Source organism: Diadema antillarum, unplaced genomic scaffold, assembly GCF_040938485.1.
Source record: "Diadema antillarum isolate AM-2024a unplaced genomic scaffold, OU_Dant_1.0 scf00000129, whole genome shotgun sequence".
In the NCBI taxonomy this organism is placed as follows: domain Eukaryota; kingdom Metazoa; phylum Echinodermata; class Echinoidea; order Diadematoida; family Diadematidae; genus Diadema; species Diadema antillarum.
The window spans coordinates 270,398-285,372 of NW_027271018.1; the positions used below are offsets into that span (position 1 = coordinate 270,398).

General features: G+C 39.9%; 1 protein-coding gene across 2 annotated transcripts; it reads left to right on the top strand.

The window, feature by feature from the left end:
* The first annotated feature begins 78 nt into the window (after nucleotides 1-78).
* On the top strand, nucleotides 79-14,909 carry LOC139720587 (outer mitochondrial transmembrane helix translocase-like). Of its 2 annotated transcripts, XM_071631938.1 has the most exons (9): nucleotides 79-238; nucleotides 2,174-2,251; nucleotides 2,861-3,061; nucleotides 3,997-4,225; nucleotides 5,642-5,799; nucleotides 6,791-6,940; nucleotides 8,506-8,646; nucleotides 12,945-13,057; nucleotides 14,436-14,909. In XM_071631938.1, exons 3-9 carry the CDS (start codon nucleotides 2,888-2,890, stop codon nucleotides 14,581-14,583), a joined length of 1,113 nt encoding a protein of 370 aa, XP_071488039.1. In that variant the 5' UTR covers nucleotides 79-238; nucleotides 2,174-2,251; nucleotides 2,861-2,887; the 3' UTR covers nucleotides 14,584-14,909. The 2 variants fall into 2 exon arrangements, with proteins under 2 accessions (XP_071488039.1, XP_071488040.1); XM_071631939.1 differs by lacking the exons at nucleotides 79-238; nucleotides 2,174-2,251 and having other exon boundaries at nucleotides 2,669-3,061.
* Nucleotides 14,910-14,975: the final 66 nt, after the last annotated feature.

A 14,975-nucleotide genomic window follows, 5' to 3' on the forward strand; every position in this document is an offset into this window, starting at 1 on the left:
CGTAGTAGATCTATGTGTAATGTACATTGCATTGTATGTAAGGATGTATACGCATTGCATGCATTGTACGATCGTATGCTCATTGCATTGACCATGCATGTATGCGTGACCATTAAAAATCAGAGTTGAAAGTCGCGCTGGAACAAGTGCTAATTACTGTTATATACTCGATCCATCGCCTGCGTTTGTGGATTTGGCAGCTTTTGAAGCAGCTTGGAGGCAGGAAATAAATTTGAAGGTAAAAAACATTGCATTGGCTCTCATTTATGTCTATGATCATGATTGATGTGATGATGAGTCGAGTCTCACCAGGTGCTCACTGACGACGTGACACTGTAAATTTTAATTTGTAAATTCTGTAAATTTATATCTGTAAGTTAGTGTATTCACAGGCGACGTACACTGGACCAGTTTGCTATATTATGAAGTTTGCTCCGCTCATACAGGGACAGTGGTCAGTGCCACGACTTTCCACCGAAGGTTTTTATGATACTGACAAATAGAAATAAGATACATTTATTGTAATATTAACCTGCTGGTAAAGTTTACAGTGTCAGTGGTACGGCCCTACGGGCTACGGCCGGGCCACGGGGTACCGGGGTATAGACACTAGTGATACAAAATGGTCAAAGGTTATACGGCAAAATCGTGAAATAGGCCCCACCGCTGAGTGCGTGCCCCCGTGCGTTAGCAAGCAAGGGTAGGTCCTAGGGTTAGGGTTAGGGTTAGGGTTTTATGGTTAAATTGGCCGTTAAATTTGTCGGGGGACATTAGGGAGTCCTTCCGAGAATAAAAAGTTGAAGACCAAAGCAAAAAACGGGAGAAAGGGAGGACGAAAGATGCTATGCTGTGGAAATCGGCCCCACCGCTGTATCAATCTCGCGTAAACGCCGTTTGGTGGGGCCGCATTCACGAGTATTATACTTTGGAAGGAAGCCCCACCGCCGTGCCTACCTACTGATGAACGCCGCACGGTGGGGCTGAATTCACGAGTATAAACAGGCGAGCCGCCGTATTAGTACGGACACGCAGTGGTGGGGCCTATTTCACAAGTATGCCGGTTATACAATGATTACAATGTTAATGTGCAATCTAGACACAGTCAGTGTAGGGTTTGTCCTACTCATCGACCGCCTAATTTTTATTTGCTTGATAAGAATATTTAACACTGAAATTCACGTAAAAACTTGACCTACGTGATTGAGAAAATCCATATCCAGCACTATCATTACATTGTAGTATCAAATGCTGTTGTTCCCTTTTCAGTTCGAAGTTTCAGTGCAAAGATATCGCCGTCGAACTTGAGTGGCCTCTTTTCAGCTCCCCGCGGTGTTGCTCCTTTTTTAGATCGACCGCTGTTTTTGTATTGACAATGCACACAAACCGAGTTGTATTGAACACCGTGTTGTACAAAGCTTTTTAGAAAATGCATTGACATTTACACTGTACATTACGATTCGGTTAAAATATTCATTCGAAATTTTGTCCTTGATATAAACCATTAATGAACAGTGAATTTTCGCGTTTTCCCACATATCCTCATCAACAGTCAAAGCCAATACATTTTTATGTGCTCTGCACGCAGTGCAGTGCGTACTAAGCGTTCTGTGCGCCAAAACTACGCGGTCGGTTTAAAAAAGGGTGGTCGATCAGGGCTCGACACTAACTGTGGCCCGGTGGCCCGGGGCCACCAAAAATGAAAGTCGGGCCACCAAATTTCAGAAAAGGGCAAATTTGGTGGCCCACCTCGGGTCACCAAAATTTTTTGAAAAGTGTGTCTATAAATTTGTAACTTTTTACGCCGGAAATGCATAAATGCATGCAGTGAGTGTGCGACTTATCAAAAAAAAATGGACTTTTATCAATGTTTTTTTTTTTCGGGCCACCAAATTTTTCTCTCGGGCCACCAAAAATTTGAAATTGATGATTTTGGTGGCCCCATCGGGCCACCGAAAAATAAAGTTAGTGTCGAGCCCTGTCGATGTGTAGTAGAGCTACCATACTGAATTTTGTGTGGTCTGTGAGTGTGAGCATGGTGACTCTCCTTGTTATTGTAATTACGTGTGTACGCAGTTACATTGTATGTTCGGGCTGGTCTTGGTTAGGTGAGTGATAGACAGATTTTTTTTTTTTTTTTTTTAACTAACTTTTATTGCTTTCCCCCGTGAATAAGGAGATTCCGTGAAGCCCGACGTAGACGCAGTCTCTGCGGAATATCCCCGACAAGATACAGACTGATCTTTTGGTCAAGGTGAGTGAGCAAAACAGCGAAACTATTTGTCATTTTTTATTGGATCGGCTTTGATTTCTTGCACCTTTTTACCTTTACCTGAGATTCTGGAAGAGAATGCTGTTGTCACAGCAGTCGCGTCGGCATGCTCGTCGGGTTCCCGTTCTTGTATGTACAGCTGTATAAACATAATCATAATCTAACTGGTGGATTCATTGCAGTTACAGACTCAACAGACACACCACTATGCTATGAAATGCAGAATGATGATCCCCATTTATTGATTGATACGGTTGCAATTTTTTGACTTATTTTCACTGTTTCGTTGTCTCTATAATCAGTTGCCTAGTAAAGATAAAGTGCTATGACATGTCAATGAAGAAGTTGATATAAGCTCCCTTCATACATGTACTATGTACACATGTACATTGTGCAAGTGTGCAAATGAATCAAAATGTTTGCTTACAGTGTACAAATGTATGTTTCATGGAGAGAGTTGTTTCATGAAGATAAGTTGGGTCGGGAGTGCTAAACTATTTGTTAATAGTAGGTCTTGAGCAACTGAATTGATTTCGTAGATTTTTGCTGAATTCTGATGGTGATCAGATGTGCAATGTTTTTACTTCACAGCACTTTATTTGAAGAAGTGGGGCAGCCATGTCGGACGGAATGCAAACTGTTCGCCTTTCAGGTTTTAGCATCTCCAAGAGCGATCTCCTCGGTCTTATCATCCGATTATCTATCGTTGGAGTGACTACCTATTACGGGGTCAAATGGATCGTGTATGCCATGGACCCAACCAGGAAGCAGAAACAAGAGGCAAAACAGCAGGTAAAGGACAGCTGTAGAGCAAACTGTGATGTCACAGAAACAAAAGAAGTTACTGTATCCCACAATACAATGATAAAGAGACATATATATACAAAGTAAGTCAAACTTGCCTTAGTGGCCAACTGTCTATAGCGGCCACTGAAAAATCCCCCGAGAGAAAAGCCCTGTTAAAGACCCTGTGTATAGCGGCCACCTGTCTAACGCGGCCAGCGGCCACAAATTTTGTTCCTCGCAATAGATTTTAAGCTGCCTATGTAGATAGCTGTCAAAAAACCCTATGGAGCCGTAGCCGAGCCGATAATTCAGCGTATTTTTCTGCTTTGTAGCTGTGCGGGCTACGTTCAGTGATTGCCACTGCTGCATTCATCCCTCATTCAGCCATAATAATGTACTAGTGTTAAGCTCTCTTCACGACAATACAATACTACTGTGCAACAATTTCATATACATCGCCATGGTTAAATGCATGAAATACACTGTATGTGCTTACGTACACACATACATGTACACATAAGGATACAACGATGATACATGTGCATGGAAGCAATGCACACAAAGTTGGATTACCCGTCTATAGCAGCCACCTGTCTATAACGGCCACTTTTTCTGTCTCCCTTGGGTGGCCGCTATAGACAGGTTTGACTGTACCAGACTCATTGACGAGGCAGAATCCCTCCCACTCGCAAACTTGAGAAATGAAACCAAGTAAAGCCAAACCTCCTTCCATTTGTGCAATCATGTGAAGGAAGATGCAGAATCATATTATATCTGTATAATTTAAAAACAAAGTTTTGTGACAAGAACAAAAGCTTTCAGGCCAAATCTTCTATGGTTGTATTACAGATATTGCAGTTATAGCAGTTACATTGTACTTTAAAGTAGTGTTTGACTACTGTCATTCCTCTTTTTTCTTTTTTTCTTTTTTTTGTATGTAGGCTGAGAAGCTGATGAAAAACCTTGGCATACAGATGTCTCCCCAGACCAAGCTGAGCGAGTATGAATTGTCCATCGCCTCGCAACTGGTTGACCCGCTGACCCTCAATGTTGACTGGTCTGACATCGGTGGTCTGAAACAGGTGTGCCAAGACATCAAGGAAACTATTCTAATGCCCATCAAGAAGAAGCACTTGTTTGCTGGTTCAAAACTCATGCAGCCCCCGAAAGGTAAGTGTGGGACACAAGAACCAGATGCATACAGTAGTCATGTCAGGACATTTCTTTGAAACCGTTAAATTCAATTTAGTTCAGTTCAATTCAATTCAAATCAATTCAGACATCAAAAGTCACTACAAAGGTTGTAGAATTTGCCTTCATGGTCCTGTTCTCAGAATTTTGAAAAGATAAGCATCCACAAAAGATCATTACAGAGTGTGTCTGCTATGAAATGTCGTACTCGGTACAAACTCTTTTATGTTCAAGTAGTGAAAAGTACAATTGTAGGGCAATTGTTATCACATTGATATGATTTATCATAGAAAGAAGGCAATATAGTACCCAGCATGAAATTGATAAGTATGGTAAGTTTAATGGGCATTTTATGATTGCCTCACCTTGAATATTTACATAGACCCAGAGATTTGTATCATAAAAATACATCTTGCTGCTATATCTATAATCTAACTTGAAAAGTGGCTAATCAGTAGTATGTGCTCAACCTTTCATTGATAAAGTGGCGGATCCAGAGGAGGTGCACCAGGCCCACACCCCCTCTCTATTTTTTGTTAAGACAAAAGAAATAAAAAGAAAAAAATGGTGGGGGAGGGGGCGCATGCACCCCCCCCCCCCCCCCATTTGATTTTTTTTTAAAGGTGTCTCCCCTTTACGGAATTCCTGGATCCACCCCTGTTGATATACTCAAAAACAGGAAATTTCTGTGTGCATGAAACTTTCACAAATTTTGTACGGAACCAAGATTCCCCAAAGTAAAATGTACACAAAAGTGTTGTTTATAAAAAACAGTGAATGCCAGTGGTGATATGCAAGAGTTTCATGTCACGGAATAGGCAGTCGACCCCAATTTGCAAAAGACTCATGCCACAAATGGTTGCTGGTTTTACAGTAGAGTACATCATATGTGCCGAAGGGTATTTTGCTATGTGAAGGTCAAAAGATCTACTTCAAAAGATCTGAGGATGAACCACAGACAAAGGCAGGGTTAAGATTTTGAATTCCAACTTTGCAGCCTAAATTGATTAAGAAGATGTGTTTCTATTACCATAATATTTAAGTTGTGCTACACATTGTACAGTAACAGCATAATCAATTTCCCCGACGGTATTACACACTGTAGAGTCATTCACGGAAATCTGACAGCTTAAAATTTCCTCTCCCTCACAGTGCTAGTTTAGTATTCAAGAGTAGATGAGAATATTTGTTATTGATATGCCACCTTTTACAAGTAAGTAATCATTAAAGAATATGTGACGATGTGAACAATCAACTTTGACTTGTGAAGAGAATCTAAATGTACTTGGCTAGCGTTTGATTTATTTGTCCTATCACTGGCTGGCAGAGAAGTGTTATTTTAGTATCCATTTGGTATCCACATGTGAGTCTTTTTTTTCTTGGCATACTTTGTAGGTGTCCTTCTGTATGGCCCTCCAGGCTGCGGTAAAACCATGATTGCCAAAGCCATTGCCAAGGACGCTGGCTGCCGCTTCATCAACCTGCAGGCCTCAAACCTCACGGACAAGTGGTACGGAGAGTCACAGAAGCTGGCATCGGCCGTCTTCTCACTGGTGACTATATGCTTTATTCCACTTAAAGAGGAGCTCCGAATGTCTGTTCTGTTTTAGTTTCTTGAGATTTCAATGACTCTTATGAGCTCAAATGGGTTTTCTATTGCTGTAGTGCAACTTGCAAAATACAACTCAGACCTCGTTTACAGTGCGGGGCTGGACCAAGCCCAGCCTCATTTGCCGTTTTGTCCGTTTACACTGCTGGGCTCGGCGGCGCTTTTAATTCAAACCTTTCAATATTTTGTTGTAGTGGCGCTCTGCTTGTAAACAAACGCAATTTGGTATAGTCTGGTTTTCAGACCCTTTGCCAACTGAATTCCGTGGCGATGAAGTCGCCGTTCGGGCAAATGCCTATGCCTAAGGAAAAATTCTTTGCAGGACAAAACCACCTTAAGCTATACTAGTTTTTGACGTTATGGGGGTTGATATCCTGAATAGCGAAATAGTACAGGCAGAGGGTTTGGAAGCCAGACTAAGATTGACCGCGCATTTAGCCCAGTTTGCGTTTACACTGAGAAAAAGCCAGGCTCGGCCGCGGCGGAGACCACCTCCAGAGCATGGCCAAATGCGAGGCCAATTTTGGCCCCGCATTTGGCCTTTTGCGCGTTTACACTGAAATAAAAAGGGCTCGGCCGTGGCCAAGATGCGGCCTCGCCTCGCACTGTAAATGGGGTCTTACTGAGTGAAGTTTAAAAAGTAACAATTTGAGGATGATCTGATTTTGCTATAACACACCTTTCCCGTAGACACCTACGAATACTTGGGAATTGTCTTCATTGTGTCAAGTCATTACAATCTAAGCACTCATTACTAGCTCTTGTATAGGTCTCTGTCTTATTCACACGTATCTTGGATACAGCTACTGACTGATTGTTATGTTACTGCAGAATTAGACTATGTCATAATGAGGCTAGTTATGTTGTGTATTCTATGTGTCTTGTAACAATTGTGCCTAGTCTTTGCTCAACGTTTTTTCTTTTTCACCGCACAGGCGAGTAAGTTTCAGCCGGCGATAATCTTCATTGATGAAATCGACTCCTTCCTACGGTCGCGAGCGTCCCATGATCACGAGGCAACGGCCATGATGAAAGCACAGTTCATGACCCTCTGGGATGGTCTCATCACCGACGAAAATTGCGAGGTGATTACTTGAATGCAAGTTGCGTACTGTATATGCCATGTATTTTGCTGTTTTTTAATTTGTGTGAATCTTGAGAGTTGGGTGCTATTTGCAAAATTAATAACACACAAACATATGAACTCTGATCCTGAATGAATGTGACATATATGCATGTATAAGTTTCTTTCTCCAGTACCATACTCCACAATTGCAAATTTAAACACTTGTTGAAAATGTTGGGAACTCCTGATTCACAAAAAATTGCAAAATACATGGCATATACAGTAAAGTCATGTATGCATTTGGAATGAAATACTGAGCTTCCACACATAACTGATCTTTGTAAATCATAGATTTATACTAACCTTTTCTTGGGGGGGGGGGGGGGGGGGGGGCAGGGGGTCCCCTTTGGAGACTTCTATCAGATGAATAGCCAAAAGAGCTTTACAAAATAAAGGGAGTGTGCTAAATTTAGGTTCTCCATTGTAACAAAAAGAAGCTTCATAATTTCAATTGTTCCATATGACTGAAAATCCTTCATGTGTGAAATATGCGTATTGAATGAGTTTGAGATCAAAATGACCATAGATTAGCACATATGATTTTGATATCAAGTAGAAAGTAATGAGTATACTCTTGCAGGTTTTTACATTTTCAGCCATACATTCTATGTAGATAATACAAGATGACTGACTGGATTATGTCAACATTTGGTTGTCCCTTGGTTTCATATGTTCAGACTCTTATGGATGGCATTTAACCCTAACTAGGCTATTTAGATAGATGATATTTATGAACATATAATTCTAAGAGGTAATCAAAGTTTATTGATGAAAATTGGTGTTAAAATGGATGGGATATCCAAAAACCAATTGAAATAAAGTTGCCCTAATGAAAGGTGGGCCTCCACCTTTTATTAAGACCTCTTTCTTTCAGGATATATCACCCATTTCAAAATAGATTTTTCATCAAGTAAACTGTGAATTCCTCTTAGAATTGTTTGTTCTTTCATATTTCATGAGAGGTTTCTCATTACTGTAAAACCCGATATATTCACGGCATGACATTTTCGCGAATTGCCTGTGGCATTATATGCATGAAGTGTAGGTAAGAACGTTAGCGTGCATCTTAATTTCGCGAATCTTGGCTCTCGCGAAATTAATACGCACGCGGACATTCCTAATTTTACAGTATCTCTCAGAAAAGTTTGAAACCTGAAGCTCCATCTCAACCAAAACTATACCATCCCTTTGAGTTAGATGAGGAATGTAAACAATGCATTGCAAATGTGTAATGCACAAAGAGTGGCAAAATTCAATTCAGTTGTCCTTAGGGAAGGAGATGGATCTCAACTATTCAAGTAGCACCCTTAAAATCTAGTTCCGTTTCATGATTGACCTCTTCATGATTGATAATGTCTGTTTGGATAGAGATGGACAGTAATAAACTGCATAGCTAGAAGATTGGACACACTTCTTGGCAAATTAACTTTGCGGAACTTATGAGTTGTCATATCATCATTCTCACTCCCTTGCTATCTCTCTCTCCCTCTCTTTGTATTTATTAATGCAATTGCTCCTCTCCAGGTCATTGTGATGGGAGCCACGAATCGTCCGCAGGACGTCGACGCAGCCATCTTGAGGCGGATGCCCACTTCCTTCCATATAGGCATGCCTGATAAGGTTCAGAGGAAGCATATACTGGAGATCATTCTCAGAAATGAACTGGTGAGTGCTGGCTGACTTTGCTCCAGTTGTTGTTTTTTTTTTCTTCACTATCATTATTATTTTTTTTTTTTCAGAACTACCTGAATCATGAAAAAGTTTTTGCTATTTCACCTTGGGTCTTGTGGAAAAAATAGCTCCCAATGCTTGAAGACCAAACTTTTCAAATCGAATTGAAGAGACGATGTATTAGGAGGAAGGCAACTGCTGAAAAACTTGTAATGACTTTGTTCCACAAACTACACAGGCAGTTGTAGTTTTCAAAGTTTATGGTTTTCATCAGTCGTTTGGTTGATTTGATCATGCTAGTGTGAGTCAGCTCAATGAATTACAGATTTTTTAATTGCGAAGTCAGCTACGGTGATAAATTTGTGAAAATGCAATTTGAGATCAAAGCTTACATCAAGGAGAGTACTGTGTTGTCTCATATATTAGGGAAGGTTTATATTTAGGAAGAAGCTTACCAGCTGTGCCCTGTGTTACATTTTAGTATATTAATGATTGAATTAAAATTCTTAGAGCTGTCTGGGAGTTTTTTTATTTTCTTGTACAGTCTATGAACGCACTAGTTGATGCACGTATGGAGCCAGCCACATGTAGAAATCAAATACAGTCAAACTCGGATACCTCGACGTCGGATAAGCCGAATATCACTTACCTCGGGGGCAAAATGAAAGTCCCGATTGTTCCTATGGAGTTTCCGTGTATTAAAATTCGCGTAGCTCGAAAAAGATAACTCGAAGTTCGGTTACCTCGAAGGGAAATCTAATGTCCCGATCTTAATTAACTTATTGTTTTTCCCAGCATGTTGCTCGAATCGAAATTGCAAACATCACTCAGCATCTCCGATTAAGCGCGCGTGGACAGTGAAGACATGTCACAAATGTTTTCACACTCGATTGTAAATATTCTGAGACCAGAACAATCGCGCGCCCAAGGAGAAATACTAGTACATGTACATTGCACCCGTACCCGATACACAGCTGACAAGGAAAATCCCCAACACCTACCAACACACGTACATGGTATGCACATAGCACCCGTGCCAATGGAGTGCTTTACGATAGCACTACGCGCTGCCCCATCATTTGCTTTTCTTTAACCACTGTGTTTTGATTTTTGATCGAGACAGTCATACCGTGCGCGTAGATTTCTCAACCGTCGGGGCGCACCTGCTTACGTTGACAGTTATATCTTTGCCATTAATCACGCTCAACTGTCAAAACATCAATCTCCCTCGTAGTGCCTTTTTTTAAAACTATTTTTTTTGTTTTTCACGAAGTTTACTTCCCCGAGAACGCAAGCACTGAAACTTTTTTTTTCCAGCAATGCGATTATGAAAATCTGGAAGTATAGGCCGATCACAATGAAGAATAGAATACACAGGGCTCCGTACTAAGTTTTATCGGGCCACCAATATCATTGATTTTTATTTTCTGGTGGTCGAAAGTAAAATCTGGTGACAAAAAAAAAAAAAATCAGGAAAGATATTAGAAAAACTAAATCGGTCCTACTAAACATAGACAAATTAATATTAAGCATTATTGAAGTGATACAGATGCCCATGTCTAAAACAAATGAATAGAAAATTCAATCATCTTACTCTGTGTTTAAAGATTTGACAAATAGGCGTAGAGATTATTATAAAAGTTGATGTCCATATATTGAGGTCAAAACTTACGTTTGAAATGAGAAAATGGGAGCATTTGCTGACATTTGTTAGCATCCGACATTTGTTTTAGCATTGTAAAAAGCCGAAAGTTACCGTTATTCATTTTTAAATGTAAAAGCAAACAACCGATAGTAATTTTAGAATCTTACGGAGCTGAATACTATCCTAATCCATTTCCAAACGTAAAAGCAAACATCCGCTATTTGTTTTAGCATCTAACTGAGCGGATTAATACCATTAATCATTTCCAAATGTTAAAGCAACAATCTGTTATTTATTTTTGCATCGTACGGAGCAGAATATTACCGTTATTCATTTCAAACATCCGACATTTATTTCATTATCGAACGGAGCCGAATGTTACTGCTGTCCACTTCCGAAAGTGAAATGAATCATCTGACAATTTTTTTTGAACGTCAAGGCAGACATCAGACATTTTGGACCATGAAACGTATAGCTGAATGTTACTGATATTTATTTCGAAATGTACCGTAGCAAATATCCAATATTTTTTTATCATCGTTTGGGGCAGAATGTTACTGCTGTTCACTTCCAAACATGCCAAACGTATAAAAAGCAATCATTCGACATGTATTTTAGCATCTTCCGGAGCTGAATGCTATTGACATTTACTTTCGAACGTAAAAGCACACGTCCGGCATTTATTTTATCAGCGTACGGAGTTGAATATTATTTTGATTCACTTCAGAACATCAAAGCAAACATTAGACATTTATTTTAGCATCTTCCGGAGCTAAATGTTATTGCAATTTACTTTCGAACGTAAAAGCAAACATCCAGCATTTATTTCATCATTGTCAGGAGTTGAATATTATTGTTACTCTTTTCCAAACGTCAAAGCAAACATCAAACATTAATTTTACCATTAAACGCAGCTGAATGTTACTGTTATTCATTTCGAAATTTAAAAGCAAACATCAGACAGTTATTTTAGCATCATATGGACATGATGGAGCAGAATATTACTGCTATTTTCTTCCGAACATAAAAACGATCATCTGACATCTATTTTAGCATCTTCGGGAGCCGAATGCTATTGCTATTTACTTTCGAAAGTATAAGGAAACATCCGACATTTATTTAACTATCGTACGGAGTTGAATGTTATTGTTTTTCATTTCCGAACGTCATAGCAAAAATTCGAAATTTATTTCAGCGTCTTCCGGAGCCGAATGTTATCCTTATTCATTTCCGAACGCAAAATCAAATATCTAACACTAGTTTTAGCACCATACGGAGCTGAGTCTTATCGTTATTCATTTCCAAAAGTATGAGCAAACATCCGACATTCATTTTAGTATCATACCGAGTCGAATATTACCGTCATTCATTTCCACAATTAAACGCAAACCTCTGACATTTATTTTAGCATCTTACGTAGCCGATTGTTACCGCTGTTCATTTTCAAAAGTAAAGGCAAACATCCGACTTTTTTTTTTTGGTGGCGCGATCGGGCCACCAAAATCTTTATTTCTGAAATTTTGCTTTCATTTCCGATTTTCACTCAATTCATTCATATAAAAGTTGATTAATTCAATTCAGATTGACAAGCATGCAAACAATCAGTAGGCACTATAACAGACACCATGTTGAACATCAATAAACGTCGAACATCGATAAACATCGGATAAGTCGAAGAAAATTCGACGTACGCGTACCTCGAAATTCGCGTACGTCGAACCATTTTCTTCAGTCCCGACGAATTCGAGGTATCCGAGTTTGACTGTACACTCATTTGCTCTGTGCTTCAAGGGCATTTTTTATTTGCAGTGCCTGTCTAATGATATGTACAGTCAAACCTGTCTATAGTGGCCATCCGAGGGAGACAAAAAAGTAGCCATTTTAGACAGGTGGCCACTGTAGACAGGTTCTTAACATAGTTTTTCTATTGGAGGGAATTGTTTTTAGTGGCCATATACAGTGGGTGGCCGCTACAGCAGGGCTGCACACTAATCCGTTTTTTCTACTGGTCCGACCTGTCTGTTGGACCAGTAGGTACCCAGTTTTTCGAATTTTTTACTGGTCCATTCCTGAAAAAGTTACTGGTCCTACAGTGATTTTTACTGGTCAGGGACAGTCAGACCAGTGCCAGTGTGCAGCGTTGGCTATAGACAGGTGGTCACTAAGACATGTTTGACTGTAATATAATTTTGAAGAGCAATTCAAATTGCATTGGCACTTTTTGTTTAAGTTCCTCCAGTGTGCATTGTATGATGTTATCACAACAAGCTATTCAAGCACTTTCTGTGTTACAGTCATTTAGGGGCAAAGTCTGGAATATAATATACAGTGCAGTCCCGTTATAATGAACACGGTTATAACGAAATTCCGGTTACAATGAAGTAAAAATTCAGGCCGCAACATTATCTGTTCCATGTTTTTTTATTGGCTATTTGTTCAGTTATAACGAAATTTCGATATAACAAAAGAAAACTGCCGAACCCAAGGACTTTGTTATAACGGGAGTCAACTGTAACATTTCCTGATACTGCTTTAGGCCTTTCTCTGTCAGCTGACCGATTCTACCCGATTGTCCCGTTCAAACATGATGTATGCACTTGTCTCTGTGATGCCCATGGGGGCGTGTCTGTCCTGTAATGATTGACAGGTGGATGGCGACATAAACCTGACAGAGGTAGCCGAGAAGGCGGAGAAGTTCAGTGGGAGCGACCTCAGGGAGATGTGCCGGAATGCCTCCATGTACCGCATCAGAGATTACATGTAAGACAGCTAAGCACAGGCCAGTGGCCTGGGTATGACCTTTGAACCATGACTGTACTTTCAACCAATCCCTGGTTTATATACTTCACAAGAATGATCCTACCAACTTTTTGCATGGAAATCAAATGCAATATTAGCATTTTTTCCCCCATATGGCTCCCACTCTTACGTTCAATGATGAGGATAACTGACACTGCTTAACCTGAAAAAAAAAGTTAGTGTGAATCATAATGGAATGAAATGAAAACAGCACATCCTTGTAAACAAAAGTACCAGTAAATGGAACAAATGAGAATCAATTAGGCCCTTGAATGCTATTTAGTCATCTGTCTTTACATCTAGTGGGTCAAAAAAGGTGTATTGCCATGTTATGAATGTCATTAGCAAATAACTTCACATTCTAGTAGTTAGTGAAATTTAATACTGACTATCTAATGCAGTTGTCATCTGTGCATGCTTTGTTTATTTTAACCATCTGGTACTTGTTACTTAGATTGAAAAACGTCTTGTGCTTGATACCTACTCAAATTTGATCATAAATTTTGCACAGTACAATTTCCTTGACACTTGATTGCCATCAAAGCACACCAAAGATTGTTCAATTTCTGATTTGTTTGATAAATTTCTTAACCATACATGATCTGACATTGTAGGCCATACTTTTTTGTTTGAAATTTATATAAACTTTCCCCCACTGCCCACGACATTTGTTGCTTTTATCCTCACCTAGAGCAACCACAGTATATGAAATGAGACATACCTATTATAGCATATGCCATATACATGTGTTTCACGAGTATACTGTGTGAATTGGGAGTTGTAAGGCAATTATTGCAAGTGATTGAATTTGTGATTAAGAACCACAGTGACATAAATTGACATAAGCGTATCCCTATTCAAGAAAAATGTCAGCAATTTCTAACATTGGAGACAATACACAGCCACATTTTTGTCATAGAAGGCAATATTTTTGCAAGTTACTCATTTCGTAATAACGCATACCGGGTACAATATATTGCACATACAGTATCTGTTATGAAGAATTCACTCTTTTGGATGGCTGCTCCCTGTATTATGGTTTGGCGCAATCATGTCATATATCTGATGAGGGCAGAGATTGATGAATTAATCAGGCAGATCTCCTCTATGCCTGTGCAGATATGCCAACTGTTAATTTTTTGCAGTAGTGTGTACTGCATTTTTGCCAAAAATACTACAGGTTTCATGGAAAATACTGTATTTCCAAAACTGTAGTACTACTCATGTCTATGCACCCCTGCCTGTATTTACAGTGTACACACTGTGCAAGGAGACCAAACAGCAGCTCTTTCATCATTTACTCCGTTCACAATCTGCTTTCCTTCATCTCGTGTTACAGGGAGAACGATTCTGCCGATGAGGATGAAGGCAGTGACCTCCGACCCATGAGCATGGCGGACCTGGTAGCTGCAATGGAGAAGATGACAGAGGCGCGAGCGCTTCAGGGGCACGGTCTTCCCTCTGTCAGCACGTTTCCCCTCGACTGACACCAGTGATGAGACTTTTTGAGTATCGTACTTTGATTCATGCAGGTCATACATCGTACCTCCAGGGGGGTGTTTCATCAACGTTTGTCAGCGCAAAAAAAGTTGTCATCGCTGACAATCACCATAGTAACAGTCAGTGACCAGAGCATCTCATCCAATCAAAACCAAGGATCTTGCTGAAATTGTCAGAGCTGACACTTGTCAGCACTGACAAACGTTGATGAAACACCCCCCTGATCACTTCTCTCACTGTGGAGGGGGTATTGATGAAATTTTTCACATTGAGAGTGCAACATTTTGCTGCAGAGGGTAGCCAAATGCAGAACTTTACTCATCATGACAGTATGTGTGGGCCTGTTGTATGTTGTTGTTTTTTTTAGTCCCTTAAAATG